The sequence below is a fragment of the Nyctibius grandis genome, chromosome 11, assembly GCF_013368605.1.
Source record: "Nyctibius grandis isolate bNycGra1 chromosome 11, bNycGra1.pri, whole genome shotgun sequence".
NCBI lineage: Eukaryota > Metazoa > Chordata > Aves > Nyctibiiformes > Nyctibiidae > Nyctibius > Nyctibius grandis.
Genome location: NC_090668.1, coordinates 4,470,435 through 4,492,304, shown reverse-complemented (window position 1 = coordinate 4,492,304; position 21,870 = coordinate 4,470,435). Strand labels below are relative to the sequence as shown.

The following is a 21,870-nucleotide window of genomic DNA, read 5'->3' as shown; positions in this document are numbered from 1 at the left end:
CCTTTCATGGGTGTCTTGACTCTTCTGTATTCCTTCAAACCCAGGGGCAGCTACTCATCCTCTGTAGGATGCACATTACTCAATGCCTAAGTAGGAGTAGAGCTGGAGTAGATATCAGCCCTCCAGCCTTGAGCCCTCTAGGAGCTGAAACTCTATTCTGTCATTAATAAACCCATGCAAAATTACTCCTCTGCTCCTAACTCTAGCTTGAGAATGAACTACAGCAAGTAGCTAATTATGGATTATCAAATCAGGTAAAATAATTACATAATTTCTTCTGCTACAGTTAAAGAAGGTTATGTGGCTCATTAGATCAGAGATGGTAAGAAGTTGTACCAAAGGGTCTATCTACATGGTCAAATAAAGCTTTTAACGTAGCATGTGCCCACACAGACGGACCAAACCAAGTCCTGCAAGACTTCACTGCTGGCAACCAGGGTAGGAACCCAGGACAGAAACCCCTAAATCTGACAGAAAAATAAATAAAATTAAGGGCCAGCTCCATTTTCTACATTATTGCTATTTCATGCAGCATCTCTGGGACACTCCACTATATAACATCCATCAGGGAACTGTCGAAAACACTGCAGGTAACAGAAAGCATCATCTATAATAAAATGCAAAGCTATGACAAACCTGAAAAGGTTCATGACGGGGGGGGAAAGGGGAATAAAAATTAGGCTCTTGAAGGAGTAAACTACAGAAATTGCCAAACACATCAAAAGCCTTGGACACATGATCTGAGACACATTGCAACTGAAGTTTAGAGGAGAAAAGGTTTCCCCAGGAAAGAGAGAAACAGGGGGACGAAATTGTATCGTAGGACCCCCATACACGCACCCAAATGCAATTCCAATAAACTCAAGAGTGTTTCAGCACTTCCCCAAATGGTGGAGAAGCCCCCTAACTTCAGCAAAGAAAAACAGAGCTACTGAGCAATGGTCGGAGCCATGAAATATAAACGAGAATGGGAAAACGGGAAATAGAAAAGCCCCCAGGACCTCTCTGCGAGGAGCTGAGCGGGACCTTAAATTCTCCAAAGCGCTCTCAAATCTCCAAATAAGAGCTACAAGAAGAAATTAATGTTCAGGGCAGTTTTATTGTGGTTTATGGCATTTTTTTCTAACCGGGTTTTGATTTGCAATAGGAAATTTAACTTTTTGGCATTGTTAAAATAGCATTGCCCTCGCTTTGATCCTGCCTAATATTTAAAGCAGAGTCAGCACAAACACAAGTTGAAAGCACCTTTGCCCTTGTAGCTGAGCGAGAAACATTTTCTCCCCGGATCCTGCGTTGTCAAAGCCAATTTAGTTTTGATTTTAAGGCAGCAAAGAGACAGTTTGGGGCTCACCTCTTCCTCCCCAGCATGCCCCCAAAGGCATCCTCGGTACCCTGGCAACCAGCACACGGTAAAAAAAATGGATTTTCACTGCTGTGTGTGCTCGTGCTGGATCTAAAACATGCTAGAATCACCCGATATTTAATGGGCTCCACGCCCGGGCACTGCTGCCTGGGGATGTGCAGGCTGTGGCAGAGGAGCAGCGAGTTCCCGTCACCCCCCCTCCTTATGGGAAAGGCTCAGCAGGGGCCAAAAATATGCTAACCTAGGGCAGAAATGTTTGGGGGACAGCTAGCAAGAGGCATCAAAACTAGCGGTTATCTTCTTTGGGCTCTGCAAGAGCAGGAAGCCAGACAGTGCGTACACACGATACGGGAATAAAAAGCAAGACTCGGCGAGGCTAAGGCTAAATGAATTTATTGTGTCTGCAGACGCTGGGGAAGAAGCTGGAAGGATGCCCACGCTGACACCACGCTCTGCAGGGGGTGCACAAAATAACCAGCCCAAGCCTCCCAGTTCAGATCGTCTCATGGAAGAGACAAGAAGTCAGGGAGTAAACAGACAAAACGAAGAGCGATGAGTCACAAGGACAACTTAGAATAAGGAAAACTGTCATCTTCAACCAGAATTACTTGTGTACTTGGGAAAAGTCCACGCAGCTTCTCCCTCGCTGCTTCATGAACCCATCCGAGCTCTCCAGAGGAGTCAACAACCACGTGGGTAAGGAAGATCTGACCTGCAGATGGGTCACTCTGCCTCGATTTCCAAAATGGTTTTGCAACACCCTTTACTAAAGGGTTTTAAGGAAACTAAGCTGCTGTGGCATAAGAGAGGAAGGTTTTTGCATGGATAAATAAGTAGAAGAAAGGAATAAACAGTTGGTATTTTGATGGAGGAAGGTTCCCAGGAAGTTCTGCTGAGATTTGGGCTCTTCAAAATAGTCTCAAAGTATCAGGGAAAGGGAAACAAGTAGTGAAACATCAAACATAGATGATCATAACCCAGTAACTCAGCATGTTACAGATACGGGCTGACCACGAAGGACTGCAAGAAGACCATAAAGGACTGAGTGACTGGGTAATAAAATGGCAGGTTATATTTTTCCACTGAATCAACCAAGGAATACAGTAGAACTGAAAAAGGTTCAGTGGAGGCTCGACAGAGCCCTGGCACAGGCTGCCCAGGGAGGGTGGGGAGTCTCCTTCTCTGGAGATATTCAAAACCTTCTTAGACGCGACCCTGTGCAACGTGCTCTGGGTGACCCTGCTTTGGCAGGGGTTGGACTGGATGATCTCCAGAGGCCCCTTCCAACCCCAACCAATGATTCTGAGGAAAAAAATTATAATTGGCATCTTTGTGCTCATGCTGATCCTTTTCTTAACACCTGCAGAAGATGCAAGGCTAGAATCCTGCCCAGGGGCACTGCAGGAGAGTCTGCTCATCCATTTCACACCAGGAGTTGCTGCATTTGTCAGGAGTAAATGGGCAGCCGCATCTGGGCTGCCCCACCAAAGGCTTCATCTTGGAGACCAAGTGGCTTTTTCTTTTGCAACTCTTCTGCTTTGTATGAGAAATTGTAACTTGGTTCCAGATGTCACATTTTTATCTCTCTCCTAGTTTTCCATGACTCTTCAAAGAAGTCTGGCAGCAATTTGAGACATTCATTAGTCAGTTATTTCTAAAGCATGTTACCAGGATATGATTTTGAGTTGTGTAATGTCTGTGTTTTTCATATACTCCCATAACCTACACTTTAATCAAGAGTTATTTATTACAAGTTTTCTTTCATTCCGCTTTGCCCGCCACATTGCATTTGGGCTTTTCTTCCAGAAGTCACATTCACAAAAAAATGCTCAGAAGCTCAGACGTTTCAGAATATTTGATTTTATTCCCATTTCTACTTATTAACTTCTTCAGAAAGGAAAAAAAAAAAAAGCAATACTCACTGAAGTAGAGTGAAGGCTGAAAAAAACATACCGCTCCAAAAAATTTTGTCTATTAAACCCAACCCTTTGGCCACAGAGGTGTTTCCAAATCAGGAAATTTATAGTTAAAGCAGAGTTTTGCTCTGGAAAGCGCCTGTGTAGAGGTGGCACCATTAACCTTTCTGTTTCATTGAAACTACACAAGTCGGTGTCAAATTTGATCCGCTCACGAGCGTGTTTTCTTCTAATCGCCGGCAGCGCAAAGCACCCTGGACCAGAGTCGGGGCGAGCTCCCATCTTCTCACACGCAGGCGTCAGCACAAAATGCCTGCGGCCGATTTTCTCGCTCAGATAAAGCCTGTGAGCAGTGAGGGCACAATCCCCGTTAACACAGCCCTGAAAGACACAAAACTCTTCGCTTTCACTTACTCCTTATGCACGAGTGGAAATGGAACCAGCTTCATTACAAGCACAGACACTTTATATTAGAGTTCAAGTGACATTGATGAAGCTCGTGGCTATCTAAGAGATGCCCCCAAACTACAAGGATCCTCCTTGACATGATCGTCATGTAGCTTCAGCTGAAAATCATGGGGCTACACTGACTCTAGGGCATGGGATCAGGGCTATGAAAGAGGAGAAGATTCAAAGATTCATAAGGCTAATGATCTCTGAATTAAAAAAAAAAATATTAAGGAGTCAGAGTGAAACAGCTAGAGGGGAAGAGAAATTATATTTTCGGAATGCAAATGTTTTAAAGAGTGCTTGTCCTTTACATATTCAAACCAAAAATCCCCCACCAGCAGTGCCCCAAAGCCCCAGTTCTTCCCAAATCCAGCCTTCTGCGAGCTTTAATTTTTCTAGCTTAGGCATAGCTGCGGATGCAGCTGACACTTCTGCAGCCAAGGGACCACAAGCAGTTAGAGATTAGCAGGATGCCTCTGCTATAAAAAAAATTACTGGCGAATTACTACTTAAAGTTAACCTTTAACTTCACATTAGCTTCCACTTAGTGCCTCACTGGGATAAATGCCAGCAACCTGCATCCCTCAGCGTAGATGCTCCAGCGTGCGGCAGCGTGACGTGCTGGCTCTAGCAGCACAGCTGGTCCCAACATCTTCATCGCTGCAACTCCGCGCTCCCCTTCCCCACCTCCCACCGGTATGACCGTTTGCTGGGCCATGCTACAGTCAATATCCAGGTGCTTGGAGGCTTATTTTTGACTTGGTTTATTTCAACCATCCAGGTTACAATGCTGCTACACAAAATTTTACCAATGGGAGGAGAAGTGGCGAGCAGAGAATTTCTCTTGCTGTCACTGTGACAACTAAACTATGCTGCTCCCCAGGCTCTCCTTAAATGAATAGGTATCACTGCATTAGCATGTTCAATTTATAGATATAGAAAAAAACCCCTACAGCAGAAACTAAAGATTATCAATTTGAAGAAGAAAAACCTAGAACCCAACTGATACCCTAAAACCAGTGCGTTCAAGTTTCAGTGGCAGAACTTGTGTCAAGTCCAGGCCTAACGTAGATGTTTTATCCTAATTAACTCCTATACAAGCTTACATTGTCACACCCAAGTACAACGAAGATATTTTTATGTCCTTGGTTATAGTTGCTTTTTTTAAGATGCCAGCCTAAGGAGGGAGTCTGCTTGGCCTTCAGTCTAAAGGACATGACCACAAGACGGCCTTCAATTCAAAACTTCTCCCATCCATCCTCTCTTCTGCTATCTCCAGCTTACCCCTGCTCTCTACCTCACGTCTATTCATCCTCAGCCTCATCATTGCATCCCATCTCCTCCTGTCGACCTTGTTCACTCTCATTTGTATTCCTGCACCTCGCTTGCTGCCCAGCCCTCCCAAACCTAGCATCTTTCTCAGACCTTCACCAAGACCAACTCCTACACACACACACACATCTAAATAATCCCAAGACACCAGGGTGCTTAAGCCTCAATAAAATAAGGCATTCAACTAAAACCCTACTCCCTGGAAGGTAAGACTGTTCAATAACCACAAAATACATTTTTATGTATGTGGAAAAAGCCCTGGTTAAAGCATCAGTGTAGACCTAGAAACCTGACAGTTTTAGGAAACAAAGTGGAATTGCAATAGAAAAAAACACTAGAATCACAGATCTTAGACAATGGTGCATCAAAGAAGCTTAATTCTGAATTTTCTCAGCCTGTAGCTCTTTTCATAATCGTGGCTGTAATTTTGAGAATTTCAGTTTCCACATCTTTTCCTCCAACCCACTGTACTGGGTTTACGTGGCAAGGTTTTGGTAGGAGAGGGCTGCAGGGGTGGCCTCTGTGAGAAGATGCCAGAAGCTTCCCCCATGTCAGACAGAACCATCTCCAGCCAGCTCCAAGATGGACCTGCCGCTGGCCAAAGCTGAGCCCATCAGCAACGCTGGTAGCACCTCTGTGATAACATATTTAAGAAAGGGTAAAAAATGCTGTGCAGCAGCTGGGAGGAGTGAGAACATGGAGAGAAACAGCCCTACAGACACCAGGGTCAATGGAGAAGGAGGGGGAGAAGGTGCTCCAGCACCAGTGCAGAAGTTCGCCTGCAGCCCATGGTGAAGACCACGGTGAGGCAGGCTGGCCCCCTGCAGCCCATGGAGGTCCACGGTGGAGCAGATATCCACATGCAGCCCGTGGAGGGCCCCACGCCAAAGCAGGTGGATGTGCCCTGAAGGAAGATGCAGCCCATGGAGAACCTGCGCTAGAGCAGGCTCCCAGCAGGAGCTGTGGCCCATGGAGAGGAGCCCACACTGGAGCAGGTCTTCTGGCAGGACTTGTGACCCATGCTGGAGCAGTTTGTGAAGAACTGCAGCCCGTGGGAAGGGCCCACGCTGGAGAAGTTGGTGGAGGACTATCTCCTGTGGGAGCCCACGACAGAGCAGGGGAAGAGAGCGAGGAGGAAGGAGCAGCAGAGACATATGATAAACTGACCACAACCCCCATTCCCCATCCCCCTGTGCTGCTTAGGGTGAGGAGGTGGAGAAACTGGGAGTGAAGTTGAGCCTGGGAAGAAGGGAGGGGTGGAAGAAGATTTGGTTTTATTTCTCACTATCCTGCTCTGCTACAATTAATTCACAATAAATTAATTTCCCCAAGTCGAGTCTGTTTTGCCCTTGATGGTAACTGGTAAGTGATCTCCCTGTCCTCATCCCAACCCACAAGCTTTTTGTTATATTTTTGCCCCTGGGCCTACTGAGGAGGGGGAGCAATAGAGCAGCTGGGGGGGCACCTGGCAGTACCAAGGTCAACCCACCACACCCACCAGTGAACTGCTCTGCCTCTTGCATTGTGACTTGAAACCTGAAGTAGCTAAAATGATCACTTACTGGATTACACCAACTGTTCACAACCCCAGTTTCAAGTCACCAGTGTAACCCCTTGTGGAGTAACTGCCGGGGGGAAACTTATTAAAACTAATATTGGAGGCACAGTTATTGAGGGTAAAGTTATATCCACATCCTATAGAACTAAGAAAGCATCTAGGGTGGGATGTGGTCGGCATGTGAGGAATCTGCTCTGTGATGGTTCCCCAGGCAACCCGGCCTGCACTGTTAGATGTCCACACACCAGGGGAGCTTGGTGTGCTAACCCTGAGAGCACGGAGGGTGGAACGGTGCGGAGATAACTGTGGCCAGGCTCTGTGCTAACGAGGCAGGTACGGGAACCAGATGGTACCTCGTACCTGATAAATCACATAGCTACGGTCAAATAAGAGATAATATCTCATTCCACACAGAACACCAGTCGCTGAGCTAGCAACTGTGATGAAATTGTGTCCTGTGGATGAACTTTGCTCATTATAATCTCATTATAATACCAAAACACACCGCCACCCCAAAAGCTACCTGCCTCCCTCTGAGCATGCTCTCTGAATTTTTCTTAGTAAAGACCGAGGTGCAGGTGTTCAATACCTCAGCCTCTTCCATGTTCTGTGTCACCAAATGCCCTGACCCATTCAGCAGTGGGCCCACATTTTCCTTAGTCTTCCTTTTGCTACTTATCTACTCAAAAAACCCTTCTTGTTGCCTTTGACATCCTCCACCAGATTCAATTCCAGGTAGTCTGCCTTTCCTACATCATCCCTGCGTACTCAGATAGTGCCTCCACATTCTTCCCAGGCTACTTTTTCCTGTTTCCACCTTCTGTACACTCCCTTTTTAAGTCTGACTTTTGCCAAGAGCTCCTTGTTCATCCACGCAGGCATCGTGGCATTTTTGCATGGCTTGCTCTTTGTTGGGATGGCCCACTCTTGAGCCTGAAGGAGGTGGCCCTTTAATATCAACCTCCTTTCTTGGACTTCTCCTCCCTCCGGGGCCTTATCCCATGGGACTGCTTAACAAGCAGATCCCTAAAGAAGCCAGAATCTGCTCTCCTGAAGTCCAGTGTTGTGATCTTGATTTTTGCCCATCTACCTCCCTTCAGGACCCTGAACTCCACCATCTCATGGTCACTGCAGCCAAGTCTGCCGTTGACCTTCACATCCCCAGCGAGCCCTTCCTTGTTGGCGAGTACGAGGTCCAGCAGACCACCTCTCCTTGTTGGCTCCCCCATCACTTGGGTCAGGAAGTTGCCATCAGTGCTCTCCATGATCCTCCTCGATTGCTTATGCCCTGCTGTGTTGTCCTACCAGCACATATCAGGGTGGCTGAAGTCCCCCATGAGGACCAAGGTCTGTGAATGTGAGGTTGTTTCCAGCTGTTTGCAGGCAGCCTCATCCATTTCTTCTTCCTGGTCAGGTGGCCTACAGCAGACATCCACTACAACATCACATACTGCTCTGCTCTTTAATCCCCACCCATAAGCTCTCAGTTGGCTGCTCACCCATTCCCAGGCAGAGCTCCAGGCACTTCAGCTGCTGCCTCACATAAAGGACAACTCCCCCTCCTCGTCTTCCCAGCCTGTCCTTCCTAAAGAGCCTGTGTCCCTCCACCAGAACAATCCAGTCATGCAAGCCATCCCATCACCACTCCATGATGCCAACAAGATCAGAGCCCTGTGACTGCACACAGATCTCCAGTTCCTTGTCTTTATTCCCCATGCTACATGCATTAGCATTAGACACTTCAGAGGGCCACCTCCTCCTCACACCCACTGGCAGGATTAAGCAGATCACCACCTGGGTGCTCATGCCCCTGCCCATCACCCCCAGCGCTCTGCAGTCACTATTGATATCCTCCAGGTTGCCCTTGGCAGCATTATTGATGCCCACGTGGAAGAAGAACAGGGGAGGAGGAGCCTTCCTCTTGGTGCCAGAAGACACCAACTTCCAGCTGCAGTTTCCATCCTGCCTGAGAAAGACTCTGCCTTTGTCTCCAGTTGTCCCCTCCTTCTTGCTCTCATTCCTGTCTTGCCCCCAGTTTCCACCCGTGCTCATTCTCAACTTCTCCCAAGCTGGTCTCAGTCCCCCGGGGGCTGCAGGATCACCAGGGCCAGGTGAGCAAGCATGGGTGAGGAAGGAGGAGAGAGTGGGATGGTCGCCTTGCGTGACAGCAGATCACACGTTTAAGCTGAGCATGGAGCCACACCCTAGCTCTTCTTCCTCCCTCGCCTCTCCTCCTCCTCATCCTGATGCTGTTTTGGCCTCGGGGTGCAGGCTCTCGCTCCTATCCTGCCACTCATCTCTTTGCGCTCCCAGTGATCCCTGCCTGGAGCTCCATTCCCTCAACACGCTTTCATCATAACATCCTCCATCCCTTTGCTTCTACAAAATGCAGAGGGAAAATTTCCGTATAAAACAAAAATCCATCCTTGCTTGTACCTAAGGACTGCATTAATCACCCTTGGTTTGGGAGAGGGAGAAAGCAGGGCTTTATGGGGCCATGGGAATTTTTGTTGATTTTCAGTCCTCTTGTTTTCTAAATTAAAACATGAACATGCGGAGGAGGGGGAAGGAAGAGAAAAATAGCAAAGATATGGCTGCTCTCTTTCTTGCTTGTTACTTTGCTGCTGGGAAATTACCAGTGCAGCATGTGGTCCTCCTAGCTTCTGGCAAGTTTTAGCCAATAAATTATAAATCATTGATTTAAGAGGGGGAAGGAAGAAGAAAAAGAAAAGGCAGCAATAAAATTGCTTTTAAATAACTCCAGAGTAGGTGGTGCGTAAACAGGATACGTCAGGGCTCATTGAAAAATTCTTATTGGACAAATAAAGGGTGACAGAAGAAGAGGGGGGAGAACAAAAGCACAAAGGTGCAAGAAAATTCAGAGGTCCTTAGTTCACGTTTTGTACTTCGTTCAAGTTCCCAGCTACCTCGGTGGATTTTGGGTGGTCAAGTCAAAGAAGATAAAAAAAAAGAAGTATGAAACAACTCTGGTTACGAGGAGATGGACAATTATGCCCAAGAGGGTCAGGAAGTACTCTAAATTCTTGCACATGTTATTGTGCACTGGTCTGTCCTTGCCAAAAAAACAAATAAGCTCCGTCTCAAACCCAGTTTGTATCTTTTGTTCATTACTTCTGCTGCAAACCTCTTCCAGAATTCACTCCTCTGATGATTACAGACCATCCTCTTAATTTCCCCTGTAAATCTATTTCAGTCTGTTCTTGCATCATTGTTGCCCCTAAATTTAAAAAGCTCTTTTCTATAAACACCACACCAGATACAGAGTGTCCTCTGTAGCCATTCGCACTCTCCAAGGAAAAGCACATCTAAAATGAAGGCACCAGGAGCTCCGTAGGTTTTCTTCATCTCCATTAATTTGAGCCCAGCCCTGAAAAGCCTACAAAAAAAATGTCTGATGCTGACAACTACCCAGGGCGATCCCTGCAAGTACAGGAAGCGCTTCTTCTTTGCAGAATTAGTTTCTGATGGAAAAAAAAAGTGCCACAACCCTTTCCTTAACACTGTATCTACTACAGCACTGAAGGAGACCCACCTTAATTTACCAGGTCTTTGCCAAGCTAAACTCGTGCAGGTTTTTTAATTTCCGCTCAAAAGATCATCTTTCCATTTCACTGGTCACTCTTCCCTCACTTATTCCAGTTTATCCCTGATAAACAAAACAATACACTCTTCTCCAGCTAGGTTATTTTTAGCAGCGACAGGGAGTATTAACGCAACCCTCACTGGTACTGCAGGTTAACATAAATCCCCTGCACAACTGTCATCTTGGTCATTCAGAGTCTTCCCATGACCTGCTTTTCAGTTGCTTCATCCCATTCCTACTTGGTCTTCAAGATCAATTCTCCATGATTTTGTACTCTGTTGGTTCAGCAAATTTTATCTACGCATTCATCCTCCAAGGTCCTTAATGCAAACATTAACCGCAGATGTATCCTGAAGCCATCCCTTGGGAAGTCTTACAAGCAACTCGTCCCCAGCTGCAGTTACCTCCCTTTTACCTGATTCTGCTCCAACCTCATAATTCAACTTCTTCAGGACAGCTGTTCCTCACATGGCACTCTACCAACCATCAAGATTAGGATCTATCCATTTCTCTACTCCAAAAATAAATTATAGAAGATGTATATCAGATTAATTTGGCATAAACTGCACCTATTTAATTGTACTTTTCTTTTTTCACCCCCAAAAAAATCTTGCTCTAGAACATAACACCGCTGCAGTCAGACCAAACAGACCTGAAGTTACATGAAACATCTGCTACCACCTTTTGAACATCTGGACAAGCATAATGCCTACAGGCCACGCAGCTTCTAGTTGGAACAAAATCCAGCCTACCAGCTATTCAAATTCACATACCGCTTTCTTCTTGCAGTTCTGCGCTTGAAAAGCAGTAAACAGATCCCATCAAGGGACTCGATTCACAAGCTGCTTGCAAAAACTGGCCTCACTAGTCTCCAAAAGAGTAACTGTGATCCATTAAGACAATCCACTCAAAACACACACCCAGTAAATCCAGTTCTTTCTGAAGTGGACTAGCTCACGAGTCGCAAAGCCTGTATCTTGAGTGTCAGCCACAGGAATCCCACCGTGGTGTTTGGCTGAGGTGAACTGCCTTCATCTTATGCATATTCTACATAAAAATAAAGCAGGTGGGATTTCCCTGCTGTACTTTGAACAATTGCAATAACATAGCTGCTGCAAGTCTAAAATGCAACATTAAGGTCAAGCTCTCATTCATTTTTCTACAGGTCTTTCCACTCCACCTTCTCAGCCACAGCCTCATCCCCCTCTCTTCCTCTCACTTGCTCCAAATCTCCTCCTTTCCCTGCTGTCCAGACCACATCCGTATCTTTCTTCCTTCCTCCAAAACAACTGTGACCCAGCCATGTCATTCTCATTTTGGCCACACCTAGGAAACTCATTTACCCGTTATCAGTCCTATTAATATGGACTTTACCCAAGGCCATTCAGAAAGATAAGAGCAAGTATTTCCCAAGCCACCAGCTGGAATAAATAAACAGAAAGCTCCCAAATCACCATATTTTCCCTTTAAACAGATACAAGAAACGTGAAGATGTCAAAATAATTCGCAAAGTCTTGGTAAGAAATTCCAATTAAAGCGCGAAGCCCTAAGTATCAACACAGGATAAGTTTTCTCGTGGACCAGAGCCAGCTTAGGCTGTTCCCCGACTCCAATCCAATCATTCCTGCCTCTTACTGCAGCTTGCTCGTCCTTCAGCTATACCACTGCAACTTCTGGATAACTGAAAACATCGTATTGAAAATTAAGTCTTTTTCCTGCTATTTCTTTTCTTCATCAGCCCTGTTGGATCAACCCTTCCTTCTCAGCAAGGTGACATACCCATTTCATATCAGGTCTAAAAAGGTTTTTGAGTTAAAAGCACTATAACTGAGCACTTCAAAGTCTGCTCAGTTTCTCAAGTTACAGTCACATTACATGTGCACGTCATGGTTAATAACCCAGATTCGGTGCCATTTGATAGACGAGCTTCTAAGAACATCAATCAAAAATCCACCTAGCTTATTCTCCATAGGTCAGGGGTCTCCATCTTCTCGTACAAATCCAGGTGCTGCAGATAAATCACTTTTACCCTTTGCCTTCAGCCAAAGATGCTTTTTCCCTTATAAAGCCATCTATCCTTCCCAAGAATTCCTATTTTGGGACAATCTGGTACCAGGCATCTGAATAGTCCCAGGTGACAAGCTTTAGGCCATAATACAGTGGGGACCTGCACTGCTATTTCTTGAAGCTCTTTAAAAGGCTTTTTAAGTTAAGCCATAGCTTTATGTAGAAAATATCAAGATACTCCCTAGTTTCTCAAGGAGGCATGGTGAAGAGTTTGTGTCTGAATTCTGGGATTGAGGAAGAAATTAAAAAATAAAAAAAAATTCCAAAAATACTGGAGTGCAATTTTTTTGTTAGCTTTAAGAAATTATGACAATCTCCCCCCCCCCACCACCACACAGTTGCTTCTAAACCAGCATTTTAATACAGTGAGAAAAACGTCAGGTATGGAGGATGAAATACATTCAGGTTTTTGCTCAAATGCACGAAGTTATGATAAATACTAGACAATTAGTCTCTTGAGAAGTTATGATAAATACTAGGTAATTAGTCTCTTGAGATATGGGGATGCAGTTCAAGTCTGAACTTGCCCATGACTATTAATACCACCTCTGCATCCTGGCAGATTGTCCACTGCCCCAAAAAACAAGTGACCTGGTGCAACTCTGGAGATGGAAACCAGAGTGAGAGCGAGAAGAGGACAGGAATATTTTCCAACTGCTTCTACCACCTAAGAAAGTGTTTGTAAAATCAGTCACTCTATCACCTCCAGCTCCTACCAACACTCCTCTTTTTTCTGAATGAAATAAAAATAGCAACCCGAGAAATTAGCTTAATTAATGCTGAGTCAGGCATATCCACAGCATCTTCTCCGAATGGGTTCAGCCAGTTCGTGTCTTCCTATTTTGGCAGCTTATGGTGCATACTCCAGTAGCCTTACCTACACCCTTCTCACACCATGTTTAATACCAGACTCGCTTACATTCATTAAAAATTATTACATTCATAATAAGAATTATTATTTCCTTTAGAAATGTAATAGTTTTGCTGAAGGAGGTGTTCTGGAGCACCACTGGGCAGTCTGGAGGACAGCAGGTACAGTGCAAAAGGACTCCCAGTAGCAAGAGGATGAATGCATGCATCCCGTTGAGCATAAGCATGGGAAGATCAAACAGGGAGGAAATAGTTTTACAAGCTCTAATGTTGCCTCTTTTTTCCAGTTTTTCAACGCTTCTGTTTAGAAAAATACTACAAAAATAATCTCACATCTAGCAGACCTAACTTGAAGTGAGAGGCTTAAACTCTTTTCTTGGTTAAGTTACAGAATAAGTTGGCTGATTATAGGCTAAAAATACTTACTATCAGACATTCCTTCTCTCTTTAAGGAGCTCTTGAATTGATAATCCCACAACAAAAATAGGAAATACATTTTTAATGCAACTGATTAACATTTTAGCTCACTTTGGAGCACTCACCGTATCCCTTCTCCTGAAGGTTTTAAATCCAGACTGCTGACATTTCCTAAAAACGCATTATAGTTGAAAAGTAAGTTACGGTGTTGACAGAGCACAGCGCTCGCTGGTCTGCCTCGGGCAAGAAACCTGATCACGTGGCCACGTCGATCCCTTCTGGCCTCACCATTTATCATGACATAAAACCCATTCAGCCATAATCTATTTCTTTTTGCTGCTGATGAATTTAAGAGAAAGATAACAAAGCATCTAAATGGGACCACAGCGACCTCAATACTCCTGCAAGCCGCTTAACAAGCAAAGGGAGGCTCTGGAGCTTGCAGGTACTACAACAGCCCTCACAGAGACTGGTGGTCATCTCCCTGAATGTCTCCTGTTGGCACGGAGTCCTTGTTCATGGAGCTCGTGGAGGAGACTGCACTGGGAGCCTGCCAGCTCTGCTGGCAGCCAGACCAATATGGAAAGCTTTCACCTCATCTAAAGAGATAAGGACAGAGGATTCCTCCTCCTGTTCAACTTCAGGTTTGTTTATACTTCAACGGGATTGGTCACATCCTCCAAAATAACAATAAAAAAATAAAGTATATGGCCTTGGTACACAATGAAGAGCAGCTGCTCCTCTTCATCAGCAGAGACTCAAGCTGGAGTTTCAAAGGGGATTCAGACCCCCCATCTGCACCTACAAGGTAGGTCCGTGAAGGTGGTGGAGATCCAAGCAGGGCAGCACTGGAGCAAGGCAGGAAGCCACTAACAGGGCTCCTGAGCCCTCCTATGGAAATGTGGCACTGGCTCATCCCTCTCCCACCCAAAGGGGCAAAAAAATAGCCTCCCACCCCACATACCACCCTGCTCACCTTTTGGTCAGTCCCATCCCAATACACATTTTACCACGCTAAAAGTAAACCCAACACCCAACATTCAAAGTGTTACACAGAAGATTTTGGCACAAGTTCTAGGAAAAGTAAAACTAAATTGTGTCAGATCTCCTCTGGCCACACTTAGAGTACAAAAACCTGTTTCAGCTAATGCTCCGCTGGTCCTCCCCTACAGCGCTCCTGCACACCTCATCCATGGGATCTTTGATCTCCACACCTTCCTTTCATGCTCAAGGATCTCCATAGCCTCCTTACTATCCTCTTTTTGCTGGCAAAGGGTAAAATGAGGGCAAGCAAGCAATGCTAAACATCTCTTCATCCGCACACGTCCGGGCTCATGCATATCCCAAATCCTCCCCACAAGCAATTTTTTAGGCAAAGCGACTCATTTGCCACAAAGATGTCTACTTTCTTCCCCCTGAAGGACAATCTCTTTAAACTCAGAGAGATTTAACTAATAACATTAAAATGATGACTTACCAGTCTCTCATTATCTTCTGAGGTTCTCTGGTAATGAGCTGCTAAATCAACGTAATCCTGCGCTTGCTTGTTACACTCTAAACACTTAAGTCCATGACGGATTAGTTTCAATGGGTCCACGTAGAGAGGCAAGGCCGGCGGAGTGTTAGCAGATGTTCCCACCCCACCTCCTGAAGCAGCAGCGGGCTTACGCGAAGGAGAGGGCGAGTGCAAAGTCTGAGGAGCCAGAGAGGCCGAAGAGCTTGTAGGAGAAGGTGAAAACATTTGGTCTAAAGAAATTGGTTTCATTAGCAGCTGAGAACACTGCATGATAAATCCTTTGCTCTTATGATCTCTTGCATGTTTAAGCAAGCTACACTTATTAAAAAAAAGTAGCGTAGTTGAACACTGAGTGCACATGACTTCAATATGAACGCTTCGTCTACTGTAGTGTTGAGTCAGGCTTTTCTCTAAGGCAAACGAGTCCCCACATTCCAGGCAACAATACCCAGAGGCAGGTAAATTAATACTGGTGTCAGGCGGAGGGCTAAGGTTTGGAGCGTATATTGGCACCGGATTGGCACTGTGCAGTACTTTATTAAACGCTTCCACGACAACGGGAGCAGCTTTCTTGACTTGGTGCACCAGCGGCACAGACATCTGTGTCACCTGAGGCTGATTTCGCCTCTGCGCGGAGGACTTCGCCGTAACAGAAGCAGCAACGCTATGTGGGACTAAGTTGAGGTTTGCCAAGTGCACGGCTTTGGGAAGAAGGCTGGAGGTGGCCGCGTTGGACGGCTGCATCACGATACCCTGCTGCTGCCTCTTCACACCTACTTTTATGGCGCCGCCGCCGCAGTTTGGCAGCGGAGATAAGGACACGGCACACGTGCCGTTTGCAGCAATATCTGTTTTCATACTGTCTGCGTAAGGGCTCGCTACGTTTGACAGCTGGATAGCCACAGCAGCCCCGTTTTTGGCTGAATTCTTGCTAGCCTCGCTTTCCACAACTGCACTAGTGTCAGGGGATGGGAAAGATTTGATAAACTCTTCGGCAGATGAGGTTTCCGCAGGTGACTCTTCTGAAGATTTGCCCAACTCATCGTTTTCTGGCAAAATTCTAGTTACAGTTCTTTTAATTTCACCAGAGGATGTCTTGATAGTCTTTATTCTAACTTTGGGAATAGCTGGCGGAGAGCTGGCTGCCATGGAAGGAGAGCCTTTCCCACTGCTGTCGCTGCACACGCTTCGAGGACTCTCGGGCTGCTTGCAGGCCTTCCTCACCACCTCTAAGGGGCTTCGGGGACTCTTTGGTGACTTGGGCATTTTTGGACTTCCCTTTGTCCCGTCTTTAAAAGGACCAGGTTCCTTGGTAAGGTTTGGCTGATCGCCTTTAGGAATACACGCAACCTTTTTGGCCTGAAGAGCTACTAACGCCGCCACGCAGGATGACAACTTTGAATGAGTTGGCTTTAACCTCTGCCGAGGCGGCACCGACGAAGACATGTTCAGCTCAGGCACAGACCCCTTACTTTCTCCTAAATTATTGTGAGGGAGGTCTCCAAACACCAAGCCTTCTCCAAGAAAGCTATTGGTATCAACTAAGTCCTTGCTCGACTCCACAAACCTCTCCGCTGCTTTGTCTTGCTCTCTCCTGCTCATTTCCAGCCTACTCTCCGGCTGGCAGTGGATTTCCATCTTTTGTTCCTTTTTACAGTATTGATCAAACATGCTTAACTCGGGCTCTGGTACCTTTCTAAGATTATCAAGTACTGAAGCTCCTGTCGGTATATACATCGAAGGCGGCGGAAAATACGGAGTTTGGGCGTGTTTGGGTTTATCACCAATACTGTTCTCTTTGAACGTGTCCTCTGGTTCAGGGCTGGAAATCGGGCTAAACTGACTGAATGTTGGCAAAGGCTCTGACTTGGACTGGTCCAGTTTATCAGAGTAACTTCTGGAGCTGTCGCCATTAATAAAAGTTGACTCAAACTTGCCATAATTATGCACTAAAGCGTGAGCCTCCGACGGCAGATCAGACCCACGAAACCCATTGTGTAGCAGACCAGTCCCAAGGTGATTCCCCTCCTTTTCTGCTTCAAACGACTCCTGGCGACTCGTGTTCTTCACTATCACACTCACCACAGGAGCATCAGAGGGAGGCAGGGAGTGGGATAAGGACACACTCTCATCTATGCAGATTCCCGATGACTTCAAGTGATTCTCGTTCTCCTCCCCAGCTGATGGGATGGTCTCCTTGGCATCAAGGCTAGTCGGATCAGGGATGTCAAAAGCAGCCAAGAGGTCATCAAAGTCTGGGGTTTTCATATCCCCCATGATGAAAGCTACAATTAAAAGCAAAAAAATACTTTGTCAGGTACATTTCCCCCAAGGACAAACTTTGTAAGAACCATTTGCATAAACCTCTTATGTGACAAAAACCACAACTGCCCAAAATGCTAACGCAGCAGGGTTCAAAGGCTAGGAACATCTGCCACAGACACTCCAGCTTCCATTTTAACTATTCCAAGACTGACTTTTGTTTGTACACAAAGATATCAGCCCAGCTTTTTCAACACAGCTTTCAACACAACAGTGCCATTTCGCAGGGCATCGTGGGGAAGGAACCTCTCCTGCCCTAGCTGCGCCTGGAGGATCAGCAAAAGCTCAGGGCCCACCTTGCTCGAGCTGGCAGGGGCAGGTGACAAGTGACAGGAGCTGTTCGCTCTTGTCCTGCAACACAACCCACCCTCTCTGGGTTGTGGGCAGAGCTGCTCCTGGTGCTTCAGGCAACGTGGTGGGAGACAGCTCACATAGGGGACACCTTTTCAACCTGTCAGATGCATCACTACTCCGAAAACAGATGTTGTCATGAGCCTCGACAGAAAAAAAATCAGAAGTACATTACTACAGGGTTTCTTGTTTGTTTTTTTCTAGAGCTAACTATCATTGTCTATTTCTCAACATACTGTCACATCTGAAGAATTCAGTCCTCCTTCGAGGAAAAAAGGCAGTAGTAAACAGGTGGCTCAAGAGAAACAGGCCTTAAAAGTGAGCTGACTCCCTACCCAGAGCAATTTAAATAATAGAAGTCTTCAATAAACATTTCAATACAGCAGCTCAAAGCATGGCAAACCAAGCAGGATTTATTTGAAACAGGGGCAATCCTTAGTTAGGTAACGATGTGAGGCAAAACTGCCCAAAGACAGAATAAAGGACCGTATCCAAATCATAACAAGAAATCGCATTCCCAGCCAGCTCTCTCTTTATAAGCCCTTCAGAAGGGAAGCGGGGACTTAAGACGCTCGGCACAGGGACCTATGACAGCAATAATCAAGCTCTGATGAGATGCATAATGAAAACCGACAGCACAGAATTACTTGAACATTTGTGCTCACTACTGTCAGGGATACTGGTTTTCCCCTGTTTAAGCAAAATATTTTCAAGTTGGTGCAATATATAGAGTTCCCAAATATTTAATAAGCCATTCTTTTAATACATGTTCCCTTTAAACCCCAACCCTACGTGAACTGATGTATGCTCTATGCAGGGGAGGAAAAAACCCCAAAGAGCATCAACTGAAGCAGCAGAGCACCAGTTCCTACTTGGCAAGGAGCATCCACAGGCAACCTAAGTCCTGCCACGCTCACTTGACGTGGGCTGCATCAGCGCTGCCAAAGCCAGTGGCAAGCAAGGGAGACGAAGAGGGTAGCAAGAGCCCAGAAGAAGGGGGAAGAGCTGGGAGCAGAGGTGCAGGCAGAGAGGAGGACCCTGGGACAAGGCGGAGGGAGAGAAAGGAGCTATCTGATACCTTCCCAAAAGGCCACCGATTTAAGGCTGCTTTCATCATTTACAATGGGGTTTAAAAGTCTGTCAAGCGTCGCATTAAAACCAAACAAAGCGCAACCCTTCCTGCCAGACTGCTGGTTCAGGGAACAATTTACAGAGCTGGGCCAGGAGAAATCACTTCAGCACAGAACAAGAGGACATACTGGTCTTTGAGCATTACTTCAGCCGTGCCTACAGACAAGCCCCGGAGGTGTTGCTTTGGTTAATCTACTGCAAAACACTCTGCGGAGATTTACTTGGCTGAAGAGTGGCTCGCTGTGGTTTAGCTTAAACTTGTTCTCATTCTTAAATTACACCACAACTATGAATGTCCACAGAGGGCTGTGCAATAATTTACAACCGTTTCCCTCAGCAAGGTAGGGCAGCTGTGCGTTACGACCCTGGAAGCCCTGAAGATCAACCATACGCTTCAAATCACCAGCACTTGATAAGGACTTTTGAAAACATCGCAGATTACTGCAGCTGGCAGAGCGTGGACCTGAAACTTGCCCTTCTTTTGGGTGGAAAAACTTGTGCCAGCTGGGACAGAGCTAGGCACCACTCAGCTCCCCAAACTTCTGGCACACAAACCCTTCCGCAAGGAAGACGTTTCATCCGTAACCTGGAATGCTCAAGTTTTATACAGAGAAAAATGAGCTTGAAAAGGACTCTTGACTTCTCCGTTCTCACTCTCGAACACTTATGCACATCTTTGGATGCAGCAGTGTTTTAAAAAACAAAACAAAATAAATCCGAGGTATCTGCAGTACTACAAGATACGCTTTTCTTGGAAAAAACACTGTATTTTTAGAAGCTTTTGTGTACATCTCTGAGTCCTATAAAAGACTAGTTTATCCTTTTTTGCTGTTATGAGAGCACAAGTCTCTACTCAAGTATCTCTCCACAAAATTGCATCTTAAACTTGCCATACGTGAAGCTACAATTTCTCAAAATAAAGCAAAACTGGACACAGATTCTAGAGAAGACCAATAAGTATCTTGCCAGTAGAAGTGATTTTTAAATGACACAAATTTAAACTTTTGATTAAATACCATTTATTTCTGTTCTCAGATAACAAATAAAGGAAATCATGTCAAAGCCTCCTGCAAACTGGCTTGTGAGGAAAGCGGAAAATGAAGACCTCCATCCTTACTGCACCCTTCTTGTGCAAAGGACTTGCCTTAGAACCCAAGCTCGCAATCCAATTCTCTCTCTCTCCTTGCCTATGAAAACACGGAGGTTGAGATTTGCAAAGCAATAGAAGAGGTGAATAAAACGGGCAAAGAAGAAGGAGTTACAGAGCAGAATGAATGCATTCCAATGCACAAAACCAGCCTCACAGTAGCACATTGCTCCAGGACAAGGAAACCTAGAAGCCTCCAAGCCATCCAAACAAAACCCTGCGAACTCGCTTGAGGCAGGATGTCAAACCCCAGGGCTGTGGCTAAGCTTCAAAGCTCTGCAGTCGGGCAGAGGTACCGCAGGACCAGCGTCCCACACACGCACCATACACACCTTTCGCTAGCGGTGCTATTCCTGGGGGCTTTCGGAGATCTGCAGCAGCTCCTCTGCAGCTTCCAAACCAGCGTGTACCATACTGTCCAAGGAGGAGGTTCAAGATTGCCACCTAATAGGGAACCATGAAAACATAATTACACCAAGGTTAAATAATAAAGGAAAATAATAACAATAATAATAAACATTGATAAATCTGCAAAACAACAGGGAAGTACAAGGGAAAACATCTGCCAAGGGCTGTTCTCATGGGCCCAGAAGAGGCAGGTGTCTCCTGGAGGGGATGCAGGAGGGAGGGGGGCACGACTGCCTGCCAGGGGAACACTTGGGGATGTCAGGAGCGGGGGCTGAGGGAGCGTGGGGAGCGTATGCCAACGGGCAGCGGGGCAGCGGGCGAGTGGGCCGGGGGCAGAGGCCGCCCAGGGGCTGTCAGGGCTTTGGGGAGGGGATGGGAACACGGGGAGCAGCTGGTGGAGGATCAAACCGGAGGCTGCAAACAGGACCCACTGTTGTAACACGCGTTAAAGTTTCAGGAGCCCTGTACGGGAACGCGGCACGTCCCGGGCTAAGGGGTGTGGGGGGCTCGGGGGTCGCCCGGCCCGTGGCAGCCCCACCACCCCCCCCGCTCCCCGCCGTCCCCACGCACGACCCACCCGAGACAAAGGCCCGGGGCCCTCCCCGGCCCGCCGCCCCCCCGCTGCCCGGGCCCTGCCGCCCACCCCCGCGCTGACAGCCCGGCCCGGCCCCACCGCCCCCCGGCCACACGTGGGCGAGCCCCGCTGAAGTTAGTTTGTCCCGGCGCCGCCGGGCCGGGCCGGGCCGAGCCGAGCCGGGCCAGGCCGGGCCGCCGCGGGGGCCGGGGCCGGCAGCCGGAGCCGTGCCCGGGTGGTGGGCTGGGTGTGTGGGGAGGAGGGGGGAAGGCAGGCGGCGGGCGCCCTGCGGGCCGGAAGAGCCGGTGCGGCGGGCGGGCGCGCAGGGCTCCGTCTGCCGGCGGCGGGGCCGCCCGCCCTGCCCGCGGGGCGGCAGCACCCGCCCGGCCGCCGGGGAGGGCACGGCGTGGGGCGGCAGGGTCGGTCCCCGGCGCGGCCCGAGCACCAGCCGGGCTGCACTCACCCACAGCAGGCGGCTCCTCTGAGCGGGGGGGGGGGCCCACCACCGCCGGGGCCCCGCGCAGGCCTCACCCCGTACCGGGCACCAACGGCCGCAACATGGCGGCGGCGGCGGCGGGCGGGGCCGGGGGCGGAGCGGGGCTGGGCCGGGGCACGTCGGACCGCCTTCCCCCCCTCCCTCCTTTCCCCTTCGCGGCGGGCCCGCGGTGGCGCCGGGAGCCTCCGCCTCGGCCGCGGCCGCCTCATCTCCGGGCGGCGGAGGCCGCGCCGCGGGCTCGGTCGCCGGTTGCCAGCCCGGGCGTGCGGCTCGGTCCCGGCCCGTCTCCGTGCCCGCCTTCCCCTCAGGGGTGGCTCCTGCCGCCCTGACAGGGGGCGGGCCCCGGGC

At 47.7% G+C, this 21,870-nt stretch overlaps 1 protein-coding gene across 2 annotated transcripts in view; it reads right to left on the bottom strand.

Annotated features, from left to right (window-relative positions):
• The window catches only part of ZNF592 (zinc finger protein 592), a 41,567-nt gene extending 19,983 nt beyond the window's left edge, over nt 1–21,584 (bottom strand). For both annotated transcript variants that reach the window (XM_068410273.1, XM_068410275.1), the window contains exons 1-3: nt 21,490–21,584; nt 20,377–20,488; nt 15,055–17,378 (exon numbers count right to left, since the gene is read on the bottom strand). In XM_068410273.1, the coding sequence (XP_068266374.1) occupies nt 15,055–17,370 (2,316 nt within the window). In that variant the 5' untranslated portion in view covers nt 17,371–17,378; nt 20,377–20,488; nt 21,490–21,584. The remainder of the gene's footprint in view (nt 1–15,054; nt 17,379–20,376; nt 20,489–21,489) is intronic.
• Nucleotides 21,585–21,870: the final 286 nt, after the last annotated feature.